Raw genomic sequence first — 20787 nt, 5'->3', positions numbered from 1 at the left:
GACACTACGGTTCCTGGATTGATTTCGATAAGATTTAAATAAAAATAAAAATAAAACTTTGTGTTTTTGTTGCTGTTGCACCAAGTCTGCAGTGCGGGAAAGATCGACTCCTCTCTGTCTCTCTCTTGTTGGCCTGATCAGGATAGAGCACATCGTCGGGAGATGACCCTACGTTAAAATTCATTATCCAGGATGCTTGAGGTCCCTGGCTGCAGTCTCCCATTTATGTAGGCACTCGATCTTTAACAGGTCCCTGGCTTCAGCCTCCCATTCATGGAGACACTCGATCTTCACCTGATCCAGTCATCGGACTGTGCTCCCCTGCGCCTCAAACCGAACTGGGTATCGCCGTAAAACACCTTCTTCTTCGCCGTAAAACACCAGATTCTTCGTGGGGTATGAATCCGGCATCCTCTTAACATGCCTCAGTAATCATATCCTGCCAGCCTTCGCCACTGTCAGGATGTTGGGTTCGCCGTACAGCTCAACGAGCTCGTGGTTCATTCTTCTTCTCCAAACTTCATTGCATCCTCCGCTCGGAAGATCCAAGACTCGTGTCCATAGAGGAGCACCGGGCGAATCATGCTGCGATATATCTCACATTTCGTATGGTCTCGAAGTCTTCTGGATCTCAGCAGTCGGTAAAGCCCATAGTATAAACGAATCCCCATGCACAATGCGTCTCCGGATTTCGCTGCTGATGTTATTGTCGGAAGTAACGACCGTCCCAAGATAGCAGAGCTCCTTTACTACCTCGAGATTGTCGCCGTCAACGAATACACTGCTTCCCAGATGGTCTGAGTCCCCGGCAAGCAGGTACTTCATTTTCGCCGCATTGAGTCGACGCGTTTGAGTCGAGTGTCCAATACGAAATTGGAGAGACCGGTAAAGGATCGTGCCACGAATGTCGTGGTATAGCCCCGCGCTTCGAATGGGAGAGTCCGACAATAGTGCCTCAGACCCCTGTGAGATTCGAACGATTCCGACATCAAGTTCCCACCTTGCACTGCACCCTATTCATGGTGGCCTTCAACTTCCCAGCAAGGTGGTTCTGCTGCATGATGTTTCATAGCTCATTCCGATCTATGGTGCCGCCTTGAAGTCAATGAACAGGTGATGCTTAGGGAGCTCTGGGCACTTTTGGAGGATCTGCCGTAGACTATGGTCGGTGGTGGATTTGCCACTAACAAACCCAGCTTTGTAGCTGCTGACAAAATTGGGCTAATGTTTTCTTCTGTTCATAAGTAAATGCCTACACATGATTGGTATCCGAGTTTGGCGGAGTTCTATGAGATAATAATGAAGAAAAAAAATCCATTCAATTCCAAAATCCAATTTTATTAGCTGTTTTTTTGTTGTTGTTGATATCCCAGGCTTTATATCTTCTAAGGCCTTTTGTTTATATTTGTCCAGCTTGAGCGTGCCATTTTCCTTCCATAGATACGGGGCATCTATAGAAAATGTAGGCACCTTAAAATTACGCTATACAAGGGCTTCGATGATATTATTGACATGTTCAGCGACTGGTTGGCTTGTTCTATATAAATGACTTTTTCATCGAGATATTGCATTTTCGGAAGTAGGTGTTGACATGTTCGGTGATACTAAGGAGCGGTCGAACTATACTATACTATAGAGTGGCTCAAACTATCTGATATCATTTTAGTATAGTATAGTATATAGTAGGTGTGCCTGACCCTACTCATTTTGCTTAGAATTTTCTACATACTCGATGATGGGTCAGGTCAATCAAGCTGTTCCGCAGGTCCGCAATATAGCATTGTGCTTCCCCAAGTTGATATGCATCTTCAGTGATGCGTGTTACCAATTCTATTTGGCGTAACGTCCTACGCGGACATGCCCGGCCTATACAGGCTTTCGAGACTTAATTTATTACCACGTAGCCGGATAGTCAATCCTTGCTACGGGGGGACCATTCCATTTTGGGCTTGAACCCATGACGGGCATGTTATTTAGTCGTTCTAGTTGACGACTATACCACGGGACCGCATTCGGATTCGCATATCCAAACGGTGTATGACTAAAAGGTTCTTTAATTTCGAACTGTAATAATGAGATTCATGGATTGATTTTAAAGGTTAATTCCCCTCCACGAATCAGAGCTAAACTACCAGAGCGAGATTCATCAAGCACCGGGCAAGAATGTCACACAAATTTTCATCCCATCCAGCCATCCTAGCAGGAGCGGCACTGCAACCGTTACATTTCACAGCTCAAACGATTCAACGTTAAGAACGCATCCGAAGAATCAGAGCAAACTCCGGATGAAAATGACCTTGGAAAAACAAACTAGCCCTCTGCCCCGGGGGCGGCAGAGCTTTTCCTTTTCCGTTCCTTTGCATGGGCAGTGTAATACAGTTCGCTCCTCTTTTCCCGTGCAAGCGAGTGTGACACACACACGCACACACATACGCACACTGGACAAAAAGGTCTAATTGTTTCCCGGCACGGGGTGTGATGTAACAAAGGCGCCCAAGCAAAATTCTGTTCCGCTGGCATTGACGATGACGCACACGCGGGACGCGATGGCGGGAGGGGGTTGATGGAGCAGAGGGGAAAGTAGGGGTGGTGGCACTGGGTCGCAGCTACCATCATCTAATCCCAGAGCTTGTGTGTGTGTGTGTGTGTGTGTGTGTGTGTGTGTGTGTGTGTGTGAGTGTGTTCTTTTTTTTTACGCTTCGCTTTCTTCCTCATCACTTCGTAATGCTCTCCTTCACGCACATCTTGAACGAAAAAAGAAGAAAAAAAAACGGTCGCCCATTCACTGATAGTGTAAATGTTTCCATTCTCTCTGGACTGGCAAGAGGTAGAAGCCGGAGAGGGTGAAGGGGGATCTCTCTAGGAGCGGGAAAACGAGATAGTGTTTCGTAGACGGCACTGCGAAACGGGCACAGAAACGGGCCGGCCTGCTATTGGCATATCATCACACAATATTTACACACATGCTGCTCTCCCCCCCTCTCCCCTTCCCCTCCTCATCCTCCACCGAATACACGGCGCCAGTCCGCGCTTGCACGATGGAGGCCGTCGCCACCGCCAGCCCGATTTTCCTCAGTTGCTAAGGCCTGGTCGCGTGGTGACCGTTCGAGATTGTAGCGCGGGAAACGGAGGAGAGTGTGTTCGCAACCTACACGCGCGCCTCGTTCACGTCATCGGTCCCGACGCCGACTGTAGGCCCGCACGACGGTAGCTCACAGCTCACACCGTCCGGTCGGAACCCTTCCCTACAGCGCTATAATCAAACTCATTGACAGCTGATTGTGCCTATATTCCAGGTGCAGCTCAACGGTGTGCTGTTTCATAACAGCGTATCGATTTCGGGAGTGTGTAAAACGGCTCTCCTGCAAAGATGGTGGTGTGTTGTCAGATCCGAGGTAGCTGCTTGTATCAACTTGCTGTCGGAGAAAACGCACGGCACAGCGCCTGCTAGAACATTCTTCGATCTGTTCTAGCTTCAAATCGTGTTACAGAATCACGGCTCACCCGCTTTTTCACGAGCGAAGCGCTTGTGCTCGCCTGGGGTCGGGAGGGATTCAGAATGACTGCTCACGCAATGGGTGTGTGGGTTCTAATTTTAATTGGAACCTTCAGGTTCCGCCGCTCTCCCCAAGAGGATCCGAAGTTCGGAGTTAAATTTAGTTAGCGCGCACAGGGACTGGGGCTCGGTCGTTCCGTTGTCGTCGTCCTCGGTACTGGCGACATCTAAGCGAACACGGCCACCCGGCTTGGAGATCCAGAGCTGCCTGCAACCTTCTTCGCAAGCGTAAAAAAAAAAATTTAAACAGATCCCTGGGAGTTCAACTCCAAAACACGCAGTTGCATGGGCCCTGCAAACGCACCTAGCGCGCTAGCGCGTTCTCGACCGGGTGCTAAACGATGGTAATGATGACCTGCAAACATTCAGATAGGCCGGTTTAGATAAGTGCTCTGCTGTATCCGCTGCAGGGCACGAGCGTCTGCCAGCAGTAGGCACCAAGGTAGGGGGGGGGGGGGGCCGTGTCGCCAACAATCGTTGGCGATCGTTGACCTAAACTTAGATTGATCTGTCACGGTCCCTTTATTTTTAACGCAGACATACACACGGAGACACCCGAACGGTATGGCGTGCGCCTATCGGAAATTTAAGGAGCGAAGTGTTGTTGTACAGGGGGGAAAGGTGCGACCGTACGGTGAGGTAGGAGCTATTTTCGAAGGTATTACATATTCTAGGCAGCCGTTCTAGCACTGAGCGGGAGCGTGTGTGTTGCTACGCAAGAGCACATAGCTGCTCCACTATTTTGTATTCCTTTCCCAGTTTTGTTGTGGTTGACGCTTCAAAGCCACCATTTTCGGCGTACATCACCGTACGATAATACGTGTTAGAAGACGTCAACTGATTGCAATGCAGTTGCCTGCGTTGCCCCTCGAGTACAACTATAGGACCAGAAATAGATTAGCGCGTGATTAGGTTTTGCGTTTCGGCATTAGCTGTTATTATACGCGTAGGTACCCCGTGCCTCTACTTTGGGGTTTTTGGGGCAAAAGGAAATTCCAAAAGTTTTACTTTTGTGTTGATTTTCGCGTTGGTTCTTAATCACTTTATCTACATAGCCAGTTACACAAGCAGCACAGTAACCTGCAGGGCTATTTCTTGACAAAACTCTGGCATGGTCGAACGCTTTTGGGTGGATGTTGTGTTCAATTTACGGATGATCTCTGACTTGATGGGCTGGCAACTGGGATAGAGCATGAAGATCTTGTTTGCTACGTACAAAATCGTACCGTACGACCATTTTGGAAGCCAGCGCAAGAAACCGTGCTCGAAAATGTGAACACCAAAGCACAGCGTACAGCGGCACTGACCTTCACGGTTGATGTTGTAAGCTTCATCCCCAGCCCAACAGCAGGAGCGAAGCGGTAGATGTGTGGCGCATCTATCTACCTCACTCTCCTCGGCTGCCGACGGTCCTCTTCTGCACTTTCAAATTTCTCAATCGCGTGCGGTGAGCTATTATAAAATAATAAAGCAATAACCCAAATGGGCTACGGAGCCGGTCCAGCAGGAGGTTCTTGTGTAAGAGAGGCTCTTCGCTGGGCGCTTGTTAGGAACAGTCGGCATCATTGACATTTAACATACATGTATGCTTACGTTACAGAACCGCACTTGTTTGTAATGTGTGTGTGTGTGTGTGTGTGTGTGTTTTTTTCGTGATAGTTCTAGAAAGATTTTATTTCCCTTCAACTTGACGGTTGATCGTAGTGGCTGAGTCTAACTAAAAAAAAAAGGGCGCGAAATTTCTAGAGACTTACATGCAAACCTAGAAAACCCCCACTCCAAATGACGCTTGTCTTACGTCTTACCCATCCCGCCCAGTGAAATCGATAATTCTCTTCCAAGGGCTGCTCCATCCACCCGCTCCCATCGTGCCATCCAATCATGTCTGCGGTCTGGAAAAGAAAGTCTGGACGCGAGGCCTTCCCTAGGCTCCTTACGCGATCGGTGAAGTGCCCACGGACGCCCGGCACTTGTAAGGCTTTACGTCCTCTGGGAGGACGTTCACACTGGTTTGCACCCCTGGCTGTGGGGGAGCAAAGTGGACCGTGTAGACCGAGGAGGGGGGGGGGGAACCTATGGGAGGGGGGGCAATGGCGATGGGTACATCACCCGCCGGACAATTGCGTCTCCTCCGAAAATGGGTGGGTAAAGCATGAAATAAAAATAAAAAAAAAACCGGGTGAACTTACGCGGAAAGGTGGGGTTTCGGTTACAGCCCTCGGATTGCATTTCAGCACTGACCCTTCCCAGCAGGGTTCGCAGTGTTGCTGGTCATGTCACGGTTGCACTTTGCATTTCTCGCCATGCGGATCCCAGCGCAGCGTAAATGAGATGATGGCCGAAGGGCTGGAGCTGGTGGCTGGTGGTCTGGAGAAGCCCGGCACAGGAAGTGTGTGCCGTCTGAGTCGTCTGAGCCCCTGAGAATTACTTTCCGTCTGTGTGGGATGGGTGGGACAAACTGACATTGCTGAAAAAAAAAAACAAACCGCAAAAGAACATCCACGCTAGACGTGCGTGGAGTTCGTTCGCATGGACAAGACTTCAACGGTGTGGAGATGATGTTGGCATAAAGTGCACTGATAGACAGAGAGAGCTGGACAGACAGATGGTTTGCATAGTGCGCTAAAAATGTATTACATTCTTCAACAGAATTGATCCCGTGGAAGATCTGGACCTAATCCAGATCCTAAGAGAGTTGAAAGAGGTACCCAGAGGTTCAAATCCTCTTTAATTGTATAAACAATAGCAACAACTGCTATTGATCTAATATCCAGGTCACCATCTCATGTTGCACTATCATTCTCATTGGATTGGATGATTGATAATTGGAAGACTACACACAGACTGACAAGAATGAAACATTCCCTTTGTCAGCTTGAGATGCGTTCAAATCAGTTAGTTCTTCATGCCTTAACACGACCAAGTCTGATTCTTCAATTGCAAACAACTAGCTGTGCTCTGAATGTGTTTACAGCGTTACGCATATTCCCACAGGTTCGCAAAACGTGTTTGTTCCTGTTCCCGGTCTTTCGGGACCTTACGCCAACAGTGTACATGCCAGCAGCGCAAATCGTGCAAACGTTCGTGGTACTTTCAAACAAAACAACAACATACACAAAAAAAAACCCTCTTCCTCTTCACACAAAAGACACTCAGACACGGGGCAGGCATCTTGTGCTCTCCTGTAATCTCCAGAAGTAAGGTTGAGCCGAGAGAGAGAGAAAGAAAAAAAAGCGAGGAAGATAAAATCCACCAAAATTCTAACGAGCATTCGCTGGGGGTTTGCTGATATTGGTGCCCCTTTCGCCCTTCGTCGGCAGGCAATGCGCGGTATGCCCTAACACCATTCAGTTTCCGAATATCCTTCCTTTCTGCATTGCGCACCACTCGTACCTCCTGCATCCAGCCCCGCTGCGCGCCCCTATTCCTTTGATGTGTGTGACCTTCAACGATTTATGCTTGCGGTATGCCGGTTTCCTGCAAACTCCAGGCAAAAGCCGGCGATGATTCCGGTTCGAAAGCAGGGAATGGTTTCGCCGTTGTCTCTCCCGCTCTCGGCATGTCTGTAGTTCCAAGTTGCGTCCAGTGCCCAAAACCACCGGCTGAACGTCTTCCGTCGCCTGTGTGTGTGCGTATCGAGCGGAGAAAGGTACCTACAGGTAAAGGTGGTTTGGTGGCAGCACGACTGGCCACACACGGGCGACTACACCGTACGAGAAGAAGGAAATAGAATAACGCGAACTCCGACTCAGGCAAACGCATACAATTCGGATCCGAGCTCGGCCCCGGAGGCTTCCCCTTTCGACGGGAAAGCCGGGTCGCGCTCCGCAAAGGGTCTCAGCCGCACAAAACAGGTATGCGGGAAACGCAACGGTGGCTGTGCAAAAATTTCGATCTGCCCGAGACGATAGGTGTTACGGGAGAGGCAAACACGTCTAGGCGAGGCGGGGGGAGGGGAGGGGGGATTTTATGGAAGAAAAAAACGGGCGATAGGTAACGCAAAACTAAGCCAGGGCAAAGAATCGAATGTGAAGGAATGGACAAGACAGAGCTCTGAAGAAGAAAAGGGAGGCAAGGAAGAAAATAGAGAAAGAGAGATAGAGCAAAAAAAAAGGAACGCAACCGAATATCGTGCAACAGAGAAGCAGAACATATAAACATAGAAGAGAACCTGCCTCCCCCCCGCACACCTCATAACCCAGGCAGGAATTTAGCGGAGAGAACACACACACACACACACTCGGTAATGCAAAACGACCTCAAATAAAAGAGGTCGAAAATGCCGAAAACGGTAGAACGGCTTAGTGGCAAGGAGCGGATCCCGAAGCAGGGAGCAGAGGGACAGCCAAAAGCAAAAGATAGCGAAGGAAAAGGTAAAGATTGTCGGCTGTTTTTGCTTCTTCTTCTTTCCTTTTTATCTTCTCCTCTTATTATGCCTTCCAGTACATGTAAAGCAAAAAGGGAACTGGATGGACCTGGATTGGGAAAGGGAAAGAAAGGCAGCGCGAAATGGTAAAATCGGGCGATTTTTTTTTGCCTACTGCTTCTTCCTTGTGCAATTCGCACACATACGCACACACACACACACACACGCATGCAACCATGATGTCGGACGGGGGTTGAGAATGCGAGCATAAGAAATTGGTAACCGACCGACCGGTGAACGCCATTTGAAAAGGGAATGGAAAGGAAAAGTCCACACAGCATATATGGTAGAACAAAATGTAGAAGGTATGCTGGGAGGGAGGAGGCGAAGGAAGGAGGGGGATGGTGTCGGTTTTGGGAAAGCGTGGAATGTGTTCGTTATCGTTCGCCATTATCTTGATCCGTTTTTGCTTTTTTTTTTCTGTGTATAGTTGCTTTGCTGTCCCGCCCGGTTTGGTAGCGGCGGGGACACGAACAGAATCGCCCGAGCGCGCCCGTTCAGCCTCCCTACGGCTCCCCCACAGGGTCTAATGCCTGGAGAGAATGTTGTGGAGTTTCTAACCTCCAAGATGGATGGCTTGTGTGCCTTCGCTTGGGTGTTCTTGGGCCGTTCGCCGGTAGTAGCTCCACCGCTGCCCCACTAGTCCGGTTTTGCTGTTGTTCTTGTTGTTTTGCTTTACGGAGAATTTTATTACAGCCTGAACAACCGGCCGACGGAAGAAGGGAAAGGTGTTTTCGCATTCCTTACCGTTCGATTCACCGCGAGCCCCGATTCCGGGAAGCACGGGGCGGCGTTTGGAAATTATTTCGGCATGCACAAGTGCGAGGCCATGCGCTGTGCCGCAGTCTCATCGAGGTGATGCAGACAAACAGCAATTCTAAGAATCACAAGCGGTGCCTGTGAGACAAAATCACGATTGAAGGGAAAAGGATATGGTTCCACGAAGCCTGCGATTGATTCATAATTAATATACCGGCAGTGTGGCCGGTGCCGTGCAGTACCCGCTAGCCTCTGTGCGTTGCAACAAAGTATGGATGGCTGAGCGGCGGACTGAGTTCCTGCAACGGATGCACTGTGGGATGCCCGATGGTTAAAACTTTGGAACTGGATTTGTGTACTCTGGAAGTACAGATGAATGTCGTTTTTTAAGAACAATAGTCGCTTGTTTTTGTGCATGGAGTTTGACATTTGCTGGTTGAAATGATGACATCATACCAAACATAGCAACGTTTCACTACAACGCATTTTTGTCTTTAGGACAGGTCAATTTGTACTCTTCAAGAAATCATGAGAAATCATGTGGTTGAGGAGATTTATGATGACTGTAGTTTTACATCACAAAAATACTACAAAATCGTGTAATTCGGTTGTTTTTTTTTATTTGGTGAAAAAAATTAATGAATGTAATAAATCATTCTCGAGACATTGGCCGCACCTGAGAATACATGCCCCAGATTTTATTTACCCCAGTAAAACTTCTAACATTGGCTCAACTTTGAAACACACTGTTAGAGAAATTAGGTAGAGTTTTGTAAATTAAGCGATTGACCCGTCATGCAATTGACAGCGATTTGCGAGGGCACACGAGGGCTCGCACGCCATACGAGTTAACATTCAGTGCTCTCGCATTTTAAAGCTTGCGAGCATAGGCAGTTTTTTCGACCCTAGTTTTAGCGGTTATAATTATAGCACCCCGAGAGCAGGTAAAACAGTGAAAATTTTTAGCACACTGAACAGTTGAATTTTGACATTTTATTTTGCAAAAATCGAATAATGCCGCCATCTCGACAAATAACACCGCAAAAAAATGAAACATAATCATTATTTAAAATACATTTAACATTTAGCGGCAATATTTGCAATTACCTTCCATACAAGAGCAGGATAGCTCATATGTGGCTGACGGTTTCAGCTGAAATATACAAATTATATTCAGAAAAGATGAAACAGTTTAAAACGATGATTTACATTTTAATGAAAGTGTCCAGACCCATTCCTCGCTAAAAAAAAAAACAAAAAAAAACAAAGGAACAAAAGGTTGTGAGATGCATTATTATTTATACCCAACTATAGATGGATCGCAGCTGTCAATCGGAAATATAAAATCAAAGCACAAATGGATCGTATGTATTATTCCGTGTATATTATGTAATTTTCAATATTATTAATGTGAAAAAAAAACCCCGATATAAAGTAATTGCAAGCAGGAAATGGCTTGCAATGAAGACTGTTCGACATTAGGAAAAGATTTATATTGCTGATGAAAAGAGGCAAATTAGTCCAAAGTCTGTATAAAAATAAGTAAAAAAAATCACAAATCTGGAACTGTTGTGTAGAAATGATGTAACAGCAACTGTTTTCGCCCTCGAGATAATTGGTCGTCCCTTGCCCATAGTTCGCGCGCAGTAGCCCGGCACTCATTGCGTAGCTCACCCATGCGGTGTCATCAACATTCGCCGTGCTGTTGTGGTTGCCGCTCGGTAATGTTCTGGTGCGCGTCCCGTGCCTCGACAGTGTTTTCGCGTCTGTGTGTGAACCGTGGCGTAGTAGTGTACTGCCAGCGTGGGAACGTACCGCTACGTGGCCAGTTTCGTCGGTCCCATTCCGCGATGGCCTCCGCCCCCCCGATTGTGGTCATTCTCGGCTCGACCGGTACCGGCAAAACGAAGCTGTCACTCGAGCTGGCAGCCCGGTACGGCGGCGAGGTGATCAGTGCCGATTCCATGCAGGTGAGTGACGCGCGTGAGCGCGTGAGTGCCGCGCGAGCAGCCGTACAATCAGCTGTGTTTACGTGTGAGACCGCGGCGACCGTTGGTGGTTTTTAAATTTAATAAAAAAAAACACTGAATGATCGGGTAGGTTTGGGCATTTGGGAGTGGAATCGGGCGGCATCTCTAGCCTTCTAGCTTTTGTGGTTTTTTTCTCTCTCTCCCACTCTTGTTCCGATAAGGTCAAGCTGCTGGCCTGGGAGGTGTTGTAAATGTGAGCTGTCGAGTGATAAATTTGACCGATTAGCGCCACTCTGCGAGTCGCTCTCATTGAATCCAATAACGAGGAACCTTTTTAAAAACGTAGAAACCGTTGGGTACAAGACGAAACAAAACAAAAAAAACAAAAAAATCCACTCCTTCGAATCCCACGACACGTGCGCAAGATTTTCAGATGTGGCCTTCAATGGTGGCCCTGAAATGTAATCGCCTCTTCCTCATTGTGGGCGCCGAGGAAGCACTATGGCGCAGTATGAAGTGTCCTGCTACTGCTTCACAGCGCTGTAGTGGATGTTGAAGAGTGTACAGAGCAGCAAGAACTGTTGACGAAAACTCTATCCTTGATCGAGCTGGGCTCGCCATTGCTGCTCAAGGGTGTTCCAGCATCGCTCAAAGCCTGCGATATACGCCCTTTGCTCCGCATTTATCATCCACACCAGGCACTGTCGGTGGTATGCTGGTGTTCGAGTCTGTGCGAAATCACGTCATCCCGACGAAGATGTTACGCTGATGAATGCCCCGGGCAATGCTTCGTTTCCCAGCAAGTGTTCCCCGCCCGACGACGGCCACGTAAATTACGGCAGGAAGCAATGACGTCCACAGTTTTCCAGCGGTTTCCCGCAGTCAGCCAACGTGCACCTGTCCGGGCGAGATTAATTTCCCAACAAGCTGATGCCGCTGCTCGGCACCATATGGTGCCGGTTAAGTCAAACGAAGAGAGCATTGCTGGAGGATGGTTCGGCTTTTCGTCAATAATTGTTTTTCGATTCCTAATATTTACCCTTCCTTGCCGGAGCGCTTAGATGCACCGTATTGAGCGATGTGATTTTTAGTTTTTGGGATTTCATCGCTGACCTGGTCCAGTCCTTACCGATTTTTGTTTCATGTTGCTGCTCTTTTTGGCTAGTCATGTTCGATGATCAAGGTTGTCGGCCTGGTCGGCTGGGCGGGCTCTGGCATGTATGCGGTGTCCCATCTGTCATTTGCCGTGCGTCAGTGCCCTGATGCAGATGATCTGGGTGAGTGTCCCGGATACCGGATGGGAATCTTGGGAAGCATCACCTTAAAACAGGGAGCGGAGACGACTTTCAATTTTGCTTGCTTATGCCTTCACTGCCTTTTGATATTACTTCTACTTCGTATTGTTCGCATTATTGCTTGAAAGCTGAATTACAGTGCTTTCCACTGCATCTCGAAATGTATTGTATAGATTTGGATTAGATTTATTGAAAGATTCTCACATGTCAATGCATCGTTTCCTCCATTCACTATATAAATATTCTAAAGCGCCGATAAAAAAAAATGCAGAAGAAGTCCATTATTTCAATAAAAAAAAAAAAAAATAAAGTAAGCAGACAGCTGATTCATTATTAGACACAGTAATTGTTTTCGGCTTTTGGTCTGCTGTAGGATCTGGCTATCTCATAGGGTTTTCAGCAGTTCTGATAATATTATCTCACTTTTTTGAGACCCTCGTATACATTCTTGCATGTGAAGGCCTCGATTCTCCAAAATTAAAAATGAATGGTAGTTTTGTAATTCTTTAGTTATTTTATCTTACCTTCATCCTGCTAGGATTATTCAGACAAATCAATGTACTCGCGGACACCGAGGCACTGCTAGCATAAACATTGATACTTTGTGGAATTGTAAATGTTGTGTCTAAAGCGTCTATCTCGTTAGCTAGGAATTTAGTAATAAAAGTATCTTGGGCTACTGGGCTATTACTATAGTGTAAGCATTGTAATCCTAATAAAAAGTCAGTCGCGGTAACTTATATATTTAGTAGGGCCAAACCACGGCAGTTTACGAATAGCTAGACTAGTGAACCTGGCGCTGTATCGACTAAAGTCTTTCAATCCAAACTGCAGAGTGCGCCCCACAGATTACTGAGTTTATCTCCAGGATTAGGTGAACTACCAAGGAGTACACTGCTTTCAGGCACATTGGGTCTCTAAAGCCGCTAGCGTTCCTCATCACGAAACTAATAGCGAATAGCAACTAGTTTTGAACTATTTCACGCTAGTCTTGTTTCAAAGCAGCAATGATTCAGTAAGAACTGTTCACAGAAAAACACAACCTCGTAGCTGTACTAATCCTTTCTACAAGCCAATTGATTCACATTCTAATGTAAATTTCTACCTGCACTTGTTCACACGCATTGATGTCTATATGATTAAAGAGGGTTTGGACCTCTTAGGGTCTTTTTCGCCTCTGAAAAATTGTTTAGGTAACTTAGAACCACTGGTGCGTCAGACTAAACTGGTCAGCCAAATATGCCCTGTGGTGAGTTGTGCAGTAACTTAGCCCTATATATCATGTAACTTGATTATCTTATACGTTGTTTTCGTTGTTATTTGTTAAGATAGATTGTCCAGGTAGGATTTTCTGTCAAAAAGATGATTAGCTAATTTAATTCTTTATGGCCCTCAGATACAAGTTCACTCATATTTTTGATCAGTTTACAGGTTTTCCTTAACTTTTTGTACTCATTGCAGTCTGTGAGTATATGTCGCACTTAGATGTGTGTGCAACAGTATATGCAGAGTGCTGGAGAATGTTTTGAAAGTATGTGACTGTGAGTTAGTTTGGTACGACCAATAAGCAGACTTATTTATATTTATAGCAGTCTTATAGTCCTTTTTGCATGTTTTTATTGTATCTCTTCTGGAAATTGTATGTTTACATTCGTTTGAGGTTCTGTCATCGTTTTCAAGTTTATCAGCTCGTTCGTCTCCTGAGATTCCTATATGGCTTGCAATCCACCATAATGAAATATTGAACCTATTGCAACTTTCTGATGCCTTGTAGTGTTGTAGGCGATATTATTAGTTGGCATAAGAGCAATTAAGTTGGGTTGTTTTTTGATGTGAAGAAGTACAATAAAAAAGCTCTCTTTTCGCGCTACAGATGTAAATTCCTGCAACTTTAATTGATCTTTGCCGACGCCGGGTTCACATGGTCGTCTTCCAAGGGTTTGATATTATACCAGCTTCCTCCCAAGACCATTTCTCGGGACCGTGTTCTTAAGCAATGTGCAGTACTTGCTGCTAAAAACAATGCACTTGGATGCAATCTTAATTCTGGTCACCCTGTGTAAATATCTCTTGTTAAGTCAATCGTTAACACGTGCTCGCGGGACCACCAATCGAACCACAAACGACCTTTACGGGAGCCGCGGTGCCTCTTCCATTCGACAAACCCCCTCCCCCGCCGTGCAACGGTGAATGGATGTAAATTGATTTTTAATGGTACGATAAAAACCGGCTTAATTTTGCACTCCATGTGTTTCTTTTGGTGTAGTTTTTTTTTTCGTCTTTCTATCGATCGCGTCTATTGTTTGGTGTACACTATACATCCACCAACCAGTTAGACGCTTTAAATCCCCCCCCCTCATCCCAGATTATATGACACCGCTCGAATCACATTGATAGTCATTATAAAGCCGTTTTTTACACCGAGAGACGACCATAGTATAGCATACTGGGTAGAGAACATCATAAGCTGCGTATTGATGAAATATGACAAAACCTAACCCGAAACAGATAAAATCGCTCATTTCCGTAACCTTGCCGTGGTGGCGTGAAGGGCCGGCCCGTAAGTGCCGGCCCGCTGCCCGGAGATGGTGCGTAGCCAAGTGCGTGCGCGAGAAACAAAAGAACACTCTTCCTGCCTTCCTGCAGTCGCTCCGACGGTTGTGAATAAATTATGTTGAATTAGATGATCCCCTCCTCCCCCGGCCGGCCCTATCGCACGCCATCAGCCATCACCAACCCTGACAAGCGCTGCTGACGAAATGTCCCGCGGACACAGCGCGGACACGATTGTCGATCCCGGGCACGATTGGGCCGGATCGTAAAAGCTTGGACGGCGGCAACGACGCCTGGACGTGAGGTGGATGCCGCCGCGCCAGAGGTTTTTTTTTTTTTTTTTTTTTTAAATCTCTGACAGCCCAAACTAGTCGTAAAACTGTGCCCATCCGCGGGCCTGTCCGCGGGGCTGTCGGGCAAGATTCGGGGCTGGAATTTGTCGATGACTTCGCAGATGAACGATGACGATGATGGTGCTGGCGGTGGCGTTGGGATATGCGCCGATTATCGAGCCACTTAGTCTCGCGCTTGGTCGCGATCGGATCTGCTCCGGGGAAGCGAAGAGCATTGATATAAACGCTTTTCTCGCTCGATGGTGTTCGGGCTGTCCGCATGCATAAGTTATTTCTGCGCGCGGCAAGGAGAGAACTCAACTCATCGTCGCGGGCGCGAGCGGGCGGGCTAAGCGGCTTTTATTTGCTCGTTTAAAAAAAAATACAAAAAAAAAAGGTTAAGATTTGTACTTTTGTTTCCCCCAACGCGTTCTCACGCGTTTCGGTCGGCGGCAAGGTGTAATTTGATAATGGTCGCTGCTGGTTTCGAGCCCGACTATGCCCAACGGCAGGGAATAGAACAAGAACTGTGTGCGAGGAGAAGCAAAACAGGATTTGTGTGTGTGTGTGTGTGTGTGTGTGTGTTTTTTTTTTTTATTGTCATTCAGTTTCGATTTTATTTTCGCAGGTTTACACCGGACTCGACATCGTAACGGCCAAGGCGACGAAGGAGGAGCAGCGGCAGGCGGTGCACCACCTGCTGGATGTGGCTAGGCCCGATCAGGCCTTCACCGTGACCCATTTCCGCGAGCGCGCCCTGCCGATCGTATCCTTTTTCCCAAAACGACTTACTTAAGCTCATCCCGTTGCGGGAATATTATGATTGCACGTGCGCATAGTTTGACACGTTAAACCTTTTGAGCAAATGGCCGCCCAAGGCTTCTTGACCAACGATCCTTCCCCAAAGCTTCCAGCATGATCCAGCCCTTTGGGGCTTTTTTTTACAATTTTAACAGCAACTTTAACAGACCCTATCCATACGACAGCAACCAAATGTTAACACTCTGCACACACAGATCGGCTCGGGATCAGTCGGGCGGCGTTCCCTGCAGTGCCAATATGATTTTTTTTGTTGTTGCTTGCGTCTGCCCTTTAACAACAAAAAAAAGAAGAAATAAATGTGTCTACAGTGTGTACACTGTGCCCATGAACGCTGAAACATGCCGCCAACGCGCGAACTGGCGGGGGCGGGAGGGGGTGTGGCGCGAACTCCGGAGTGGAGCCGACGGAGCGCGTGTACCCACGGAAAGAGGAAAAAAGCAACAACAACAAAAACCGGTCCAATCTTGTAGCTGACCAAACGGTTCGAAGACGTTCGAACGACGTCGTTGTCGTCGCCAATTCATTCAATATTCATGAACCATGATTTTGGCCGCCGCGGAGGGGGGGAGGGGGGGGGGGTGGTAGAAGAGGGGGGGCGCAGTAGAAGACCTGCCAAAAATTGGTGTCTTTTTTTTTTAATTTTTTTTTATTGTCTTCGTCTTGGTCGCCTCGTTTCGTCCCTTGCGCAACGTGGATGGAGCGCCGCGCACATCGTTCGCAGTAGTGCTGGAGGGTGCGGCGCGGCCAAGGGGAGGGGAGGGGGGGGTGTAAGGAAGATGCGTCCGTTCGGGAGAAATACCATTAGCATGCAAATGATGATTTCTGTGTGTGTTTTTTTTTTCTTATCGAAACTTCCTTTAGCCCCGCGCTGCCTTTTTCGTGGCCAACCAGCCTGCCAGCGGCTTGACCACCTTCGCGTGCGAGCCTTGGCCGAAAGGGTACCGGGTAGAATCGTTAAAGGGGGGGGGGGGGGAGGTGGTAGGTGCGGTAAGGTTATGGCCGGTATGGTGCTGTGGAAGCCGTTTCCTGTTCTAAACGCCACGGGGAGTGCGTGTGTGTGTGCTCGTTTTGGTGGCTCCGCAGCAGCAGCGACATTTTTGGACACTACTGGCCGATGATGGCGTTTCTTAGAGGCGTTTTGTTGCTGTTGTTGTCTTCTGCTTCTTCTAATAAGTTTCACTTTTTTTGTGCGCCCGGCGTCGCGCTGTTGGGCAGAGCAGCGCGACAACACTTTCGCTTGCGTTCTGATGCGAAACGCATCGCACGAGGTCGTCGGTTTAGGGTGCCACGGTTTGAAAGCGAAAGGAACTACTAGACACACAGGCTAGTGTGTAGCCGCTTCTAGCAGGGAAGTTGTTTCATCCTCATCTCTCTACACGGGAGCGCGATCGAGTTTTGCTCGCTTTATGATAGGGGGAGGTAGGTGAAGACGGACACCTGACGAACAATGCAAAACAAATCTGGGAATATATAAATACACCGACCATGAAAATATGCACATATTACGTTACACTCATGTTTTTTTTTTATCAGAAAAGGTATTGAATGTTTTAAGATTCTATCGATTTTTATGTTTTTTTTTTCGAGCAGTTTTGAAATGTTCGGGTAAAACGGACACCTGTAAAAAACGTTGGAAATTGAAGAGGTTTATAATATTTTAACATATCCCATTGCTTTCCACCTCCTGGTACGTAAATAAACCAACGCTTGGCCAATTGCAACGAACGATTCATTCAACGGTAGAGTAAGGAATTGTAAGTGGCACTTCCAACACCTTGTAGAATGCAGAATCTAAAGCATTATTTAAATATTGGGAACTAACAGCTGACGTTGCACCAGCTTACAGAACTACAGTCCAGAACTTCGCTTTTGGAAATTAAAATGTACTTTCCTTTTGGACAAAAGTATGTTTGAGAGACACTTGCTAATAGGTAAATCCATTTTTTCCATTGAGGCTTAAACTTTTTGATATTTTTAATTTCGTAGAATCTATCATCTATTCCTGAACGGTTTTATACCAGTGCTTACTGTTTTTGTTGATTAAAGTTGTCCAAGTCGTTACAAGATATTTGATTTTCGTAATATTGGCCGCATGACTGCTATTTTGGCCGGTGTTTCATTTCTCGCTTACAGGGTTTCCCACAATTTATCGGTTGGTTCCCATCAATTTTTGGTGGGTACCCATATTTTTGTTGGTGCGTTCCCTCGATTTTTTGGCCGTTTTCCAGAGTTTGTTGGTAGAGATATTGTATAGATGTTCAATCAGAAAATACCAATAAATTATGGGAACCAACCAAAAATCTATGGAATACGATCAAAAAATCGTGGTAACGCACCAAAAAATCATGGGAACTGACCAATAAATCGTGGGAAACCCTGCACTTCAATACTTTCTCCAGCTGCTGGATGGTTTATATCGTTAGAATACCCTTATTTAAGGTGTTTGTTGACATTTATTAATCGCCAGTTGATAGAATAAGCAAAATAAAAGCAAAAAATTGGTATCCATCTTTCCCTACGACGGAGTGAGTGTCCGTCTTTCCCATTTTGGAGCATGGATTCATAAACCATCAAAAACAATATTTTTATTGCCTTTATTTTCGTTCTTTTGCCAGTTTTTTTGCCGAATAATTACGACAACTCATTCATGTAATAAAATTTTCGAAAATATTAACAATGCACGTCACAGAGCTTAAGATCCGCTGAAGTCAAATTAGATCCGCAAGGAACCGCACGATGGAAAATTTGTTTTGTTCGTGAATTCAATCAATGTTGCATACATTAAGCGAAAAATGTTCTCAAATGTGTTGACCTTCAGTTTGGATGCTGCATTGTTGAATTATTTGAAGATGATCGTTTTCGTGTATTTATGAGAAGTGTCCTTCTTACCCGTAGTGTCCGTCTTTACCTACCTGCCCATATAAATGTGTTACCACCTTGGAATTACGATCAGTTGATCTCTTAAAATCTCATTGGATTTATGTATTCTAATCATGCTACAAGCGACAATGTATGTACTGCATTGTCTTGCCACTTTCTCGAAGCATAAAAGTGAAGGAAGCAAGCAGAGAAACAACAACAAAATCCTCTTCATAGTGTTGCTGCTGCATTGGTTGGGTTGCAACTAACTTCATTCCCTTTATGGCAACTTGGTCGACAGAATGTGCGGCAGAAACTGAAAGTGGCAACACAACGGGTTTCCCTTTTCTGTCTTCCCTTTTTCAAAGAATGTTTCCGCATACGTTCCGGGCCTGGCAAGTGGACGGAAACATCAAATATTACATTGGAACAAACAAAAAAGACACATCGCACAACTGTGACACAAGCAGATTTCGCAAGAACCAACTAAGATGTGGTATTTCACGTCCTGCCTAATGACACTGAAAGGCTGAACAGAAATTTCATGTTTGCTTTTGCGCCTCTTCCCCAAATCCCCCTCCCCCCTTGCACCAGGGGTGTTTCTCGCTGGACGCGGCAGAATCTTTCGCGTATGCTAATTAAACAAGGTGCCGAATCGTTTCCCATCCTATCTGCGGGCTGATTGACGCAAATGAATGTAAAAAGATGTGTGTATGTGTGTGAGCTTCTTTCTTCTTCTTCTTTTTCTTCTTATTTTCTCTCTATCTCTCTTCGCTTGGTGTGTGTGTGTGTGTGTTTTGTTGGATTGCAGTTTCGCTTTTAGGGCGCATTATTCTAATCTCATGGTTTCCTTTTCCAACGCACGGGAGCAGGATGATAGAATACCAAGCGGCAAGAAGAATGTGGAATCCCATTTTATGTGTACGCATTCCTTCAGGGTTTCGTGCTTCGTTTTTTTTGTCTTTTTATTTTAGCAATCGTTTTTGGTCAAGTGTACTTTTTCTTTCCTTCCTTTATTTTGTTTCGTTTGTTCAATCATGAATGAATGAACGAAAGCAGCAGCCGGGATGGAATCGATGGGTGTTTTTTTTTTGTTGTTGGCTAGGCAGTTGGAGTAAAATCAATTATCCGTTCGTTCGCAGCAAGCAAATAGGCACGGTTGGCCACCAAACCCGGTTGATGGCTTTCGTTTACTTGCCACATCGAGGATCAGCCGCCCATTGCCATTCTATCGGCGACTAGCTTTGCAATTCAACGCACGCCGATGTCAAGATCCAATTTGAAATACCTTATTTTCTTACATGCTTATTGCGCGAAATAAGAAGTGAAGGCGAAGAACAAGAAGAAGGGAAAGAAAGAAGCAAGAAGGTTATTCGATGTACCGTGAAAATGTTTAATTTGAAAACCTTTTCTAGAAATTAGAATTGAGAAAAAATATAGTGAAGGAGCAACTTCAATCTTCCAAGTCCAGCACGAATACGTTATATGAAGGATTAAACTATTTACACTATTCTTATGATTCAATCATTTGGGATAATTAGTTAATTTGGCCTCGGTTACAAGGCTACGCAACGTACCCATACTGATCCAGGAATAGACCACGAATCCATTCCACTCCGAAAACCTATACTATACCCATGCTGGTCCTGGAACTTGGCAGGAACCTCTAACAGTCCTGGAACCGAACATTAACCTTTACCGGTTCTAGAACAGATACTAAACCCATACCAGTTTGGGAATTGATATTGAACCAATACAAATTATGAAATAGCTCCCAATTTTACTCCGTTCCTGAAACTGTACCTGTACCTGCTCCCGACTCGGAACAAAATTTGTGGGTCTGGAACAGATGCAGTTCCAGTTCCGATCGAGTAACTGATTCTGCTTGTCGACAAACCATTCTCGGCAGTACGTGTGCAGTGTAGGAATTAGCATAAGAAAAATAGCGTTGGAATTTTAGCTTCATATGTATTATATTATTCTCGCTAAGTTCAGAAGAATTCTGACTAAGACGTTAGTCACTAAACGGTGCAGAGAGTTAGTGGATTTCTATCCAAAAACTGTGACTCATTCCGGAGTGCGTCTGGCCAAAGAGGTAGTGAGTTTTATCGCAAAGAAGGAAAAGAAGAGATGTTTAAAGAGTGAGCTAAAGATTCAAATCCTTGTATACCTGATCTGGTTCAAATCACAAAGAAAAGAGAGAATATACGAATCT

General features: G+C 46.1%; 1 protein-coding gene across 2 annotated transcripts in view; it reads left to right on the top strand.

The window, feature by feature from the left end:
• Positions 1-10392: 10392 nt before the first annotated feature.
• Positions 10393-20787, top strand: part of LOC1272420 (tRNA dimethylallyltransferase) — a 76717-nt gene continuing 66322 nt past the window's right edge. The window contains exons 1-2 of one of the 2 annotated variants that reach the window (XM_061652977.1): positions 10393-10711; positions 15520-15657. In XM_061652977.1, coding sequence (XP_061508961.1) covers positions 10418-10711; positions 15520-15657 — 432 coding nt within the window. In that variant the 5' untranslated portion in view covers positions 10393-10417. The remainder of the gene's footprint in view (positions 10712-15519; positions 15658-20787) is intronic. The other variant, XM_311166.6, reaches the window with a different exon arrangement.

The sequence above is a fragment of the Anopheles gambiae genome, chromosome X (assembly GCF_943734735.2).
Source record: "Anopheles gambiae chromosome X, idAnoGambNW_F1_1, whole genome shotgun sequence".
Taxonomy (NCBI): domain Eukaryota; kingdom Metazoa; phylum Arthropoda; class Insecta; order Diptera; family Culicidae; genus Anopheles; species Anopheles gambiae.
This window is presented reverse-complemented; position numbering and strand designations above follow the sequence as displayed.